Genomic DNA, 3,018 nt, shown 5'->3' with positions numbered 1-3,018 from the left:
TCCTACAGTGGGCTTGAGGGGAGGTACTTTTTAGGACAGAAGCATCTCCCTGTTTGGAGTCTGACGGCTTTGCTGTCCGTGCCCAAAAGAGCTGGGAGCCGCCAGCGCCGGGGAAGGATGCTCGGGGAAGGTGGAGGGAAGAGAAGCAAGGAAGTCTTTGAGGCTGGCGAGCAGCTGACTGGAAGCACTTAGGCTCGTTTCAGCTACGTTGGTGTAGCGTTATAGAGCACTTCTGTTTTAAAATAGATAAATAAATACCTCGATTGTTAGAAGCCTGACCCCCCACCCCCCCATTTCCAGCCCTGTTATGGTGAGGCGTTGTGTGGCTAATGCGACAGAGTCCGCTCCGCTTGCGTCCGGATTTCAGTCCCTGAAAGCTGTTCCCCCGCTGCGTGGCTAGCTGGCAACTTCTCCACCTGTCTTGCTGCCCTTGTGCCGAAGCACTGCAGCTCTCAGGCTGCTGTTTGGGCAGGTCCTCCAGCAGTAAGTTAACACGACAGCGGCGAGGCTGAAGAGCGAAGCTGGGTGGTGAGATCTAGGCAGCCGGTTCCTTTGAGCAAACAGAACAAATGTTTGGGCTCGCTTGAAGTATGTCCAGGAGTTCAGAAATAACTTGCTTTTCAGCACAGTATTGGGCGCCTCTGTGAAGGTGCTGTGCGGCGGTAACGGGCGACAGCCCAAAAATCCCACTGCCTTCTGCAACACTGCTCTCTTGACGAGGTCCCCTCTGTAGGGAAGATGTGCTGAGAGCGAGGAAACAAAGCTTCTTCCTGCCCAGCTTACGGCAAGCTGGCTGGACTCTGGGAGGCTGCTCGGAGATCCCAGGCTCTCTGAGGCGGGGACGACGTATTCTGTTTTCGTACAGCCCAGCAGGGTCTTGTATGCAGCGTTTGTTTTTAAAAAATGCGTTTCCTAATATGCCATCGGGTCAATAACCTCTCTTTTGTTTCCCTTCCTGCTAGGTTGCCATAAAGATAATTGATAAGACACAGCTGGATGAAGAGAACTTGAAGAAGATATTTAGAGAAGTTCAGATCATGAAGATGCTTTGCCACCCACATATCATCAGGTTATACCAGGTAGGAGCACTCTGCAGCGGGTTTTCCATCCCCCTGCGCTATAGCTTTACGCTGTATAGCAGTGCTTTCTCTAGGGTTATCCCTCCGTTTCTCCTAGGTGAGATACTGGGAAAGTGCTTTATGTTTTCTAGGTCTCAGAGTACTTTGATTAGAGGGGCGGGGAAGTGTGGCTAATCCTTCTCTTTTCTGGGAGGTCACGCTTCCGCTGTGGGCTGGCCTCTTGCCATTTGTTTATGGCTATTGTGTGCTCTTCAGTTTCCCGGTTGAAACCGGATGCGGGCTCCCCTTCCCAATTTAAGGGAGAGGGTAAGTCTCGCCCGCTAGCAGGACTGAAAGCATGCGGCTCCCCTGCTCTGCACACACACACCCCCTGCCCCAGTTGCCCTGTGGCCCCGATCTCGCCCGCTAGCAGGACTGAAAGCATGCGGCTCCCCTGCTCTGCGCCCCCCCCTGCCCAGTTGCCCTGTGGCCCCGAGGACGTGCTGCTCTGCTCTGTGCTCTCCTGGACGGCCATCAATGGCAGCGGCAGACCTGCTTTTGAACGTTGGTTGCAGACTTTTTCTCCAGCTTGTTTGGCATTTTTGGTCTGCAAACAAAACCACCAGAGACAGAATCCACGTGTGTTGCCTGTTACGTGTGTATTTGGTGGTGTCCCTCCGACTGCACGATCAAATAGAACAGCAAGGAGGTTGCAACAGGCCAGAGACGGGCAGGGAGCAGGGGAATAAAGGAAGCCATCACCTTGGTGAAATTTTAAATGCTGTTTCGGAAGCTGTTGGGCAGATGAACGAGTCCCTCCCCGGGCCTTTCTGATACAAGGGCTCAAGCAGTGACTTACAACCCGAGAGCGCTAAAAAGCTCTGCACAAACTCTCCTTTGTTGCTTGCAGTCCCGGTTCTGGGAAGCTGCGGGACAGAGGCTCCTTCCCGGGATCCTGCCAGAGCTGACCGCTGACTGCCAGGCTCAGGCGGAACTACCTGCCCCTTTTGCTGCAGCAGTGCACTTGCCAGAGGGCTCACAGTCACAGGCTGCTTGGGGAATGGAGGGGGGACTTCCATCCAAGCTGCGGATGGAAAGTTAGCTCTTCCTGGGGCCGGTGCGCGAAGCAGGGAAAGGGCTGTCCAGGGCCCTTCGTCTTAGGGAAGTATTCAGGTGCAAGAGGCTGGTGAAGGTGGTCGGTCTCCTGTTTGTGGCTGCCTGACTCGGGTGGCAGGCATCAGAACGTTAAAAAGTTGAAATCCTGGGGGAAATATGCTGGGGTTATTTCCTTTTGTAACATAATGTTTGTGTGTGCATTTTAAGGGAGAAGTTGTGGTAACCCTCAATAGAAGTTGCCGTTCCCTAGAACTAACTCTTGTCTGGTCAAGCCCAGTCTGCTTCTCCTCTCTGCCTGATAGATGAGAGTATTTACCTGGGCTCCGAAGAGTTAAAACTGAGTAGCAGTGACAGAGGTTAATGTTTGGCTAGTTTGGCCAAACCGCCAAGTGCGAGATGCTTACAGCAGACACTGCAGGATTGCGGCATTTTTAAGGTACTTAGGGAACGCTTCTTTGCACACTGACTCCTTGAAGCTTTTTATTATTTTTTTTGAGCAAAAAAAAAAACCTTTTTCAACCTGTTTTGTTCCACCTAAAGTTTTTATATGATGCTGAACAGGTGACACTTGTGGCTCAGCTTCGCTAAGGTGAGAAAAGAATACCCGCTGTGGAGCGTGTTTCATCTGGCCGTTCTTTCTGGGTACTTTCAGTGGCATTTATTTTTAGATAAAGACACCTACTAAAACCTGGAGTTGGGAATTCAGAGCCTTTCACAGCTTCCATCAGGAATCTGAGTTTAAAAATCACGTTTCCTCGAGCTTATAAAACTTAAAAGGTATAAGCGAAAGAGGAGAAAGTGTTTATAACAATAGTAGTCCGTAATGTAAGAGATTTTGACTGGC

At 51.3% G+C, this 3,018-nt stretch overlaps 1 protein-coding gene across 1 annotated transcript in view; it reads left to right on the top strand.

The window, feature by feature from the left end:
- The first annotated feature begins 968 nt into the window (after positions 1-968).
- Positions 969-3,018, top strand: part of SIK3 (SIK family kinase 3) — a 40,347-nt gene continuing 38,297 nt past the window's right edge. Inside the window, 1 exon segment of the mRNA XM_009332353.1 lies at positions 969-1,079. Within this exon segment, the coding sequence (XP_009330628.1) occupies positions 1,038-1,079 (42 nt within the window). The 5' untranslated portion in view covers positions 969-1,037.

This window comes from Pygoscelis adeliae, unplaced genomic scaffold (genome assembly GCF_000699105.1).
Source record: "Pygoscelis adeliae isolate BGI_AS28 unplaced genomic scaffold, ASM69910v1 Scaffold760, whole genome shotgun sequence".
Taxonomy (NCBI): Eukaryota; Metazoa; Chordata; class Aves; order Sphenisciformes; family Spheniscidae; genus Pygoscelis; species Pygoscelis adeliae.
This window is presented reverse-complemented; position numbering and strand designations above follow the sequence as displayed.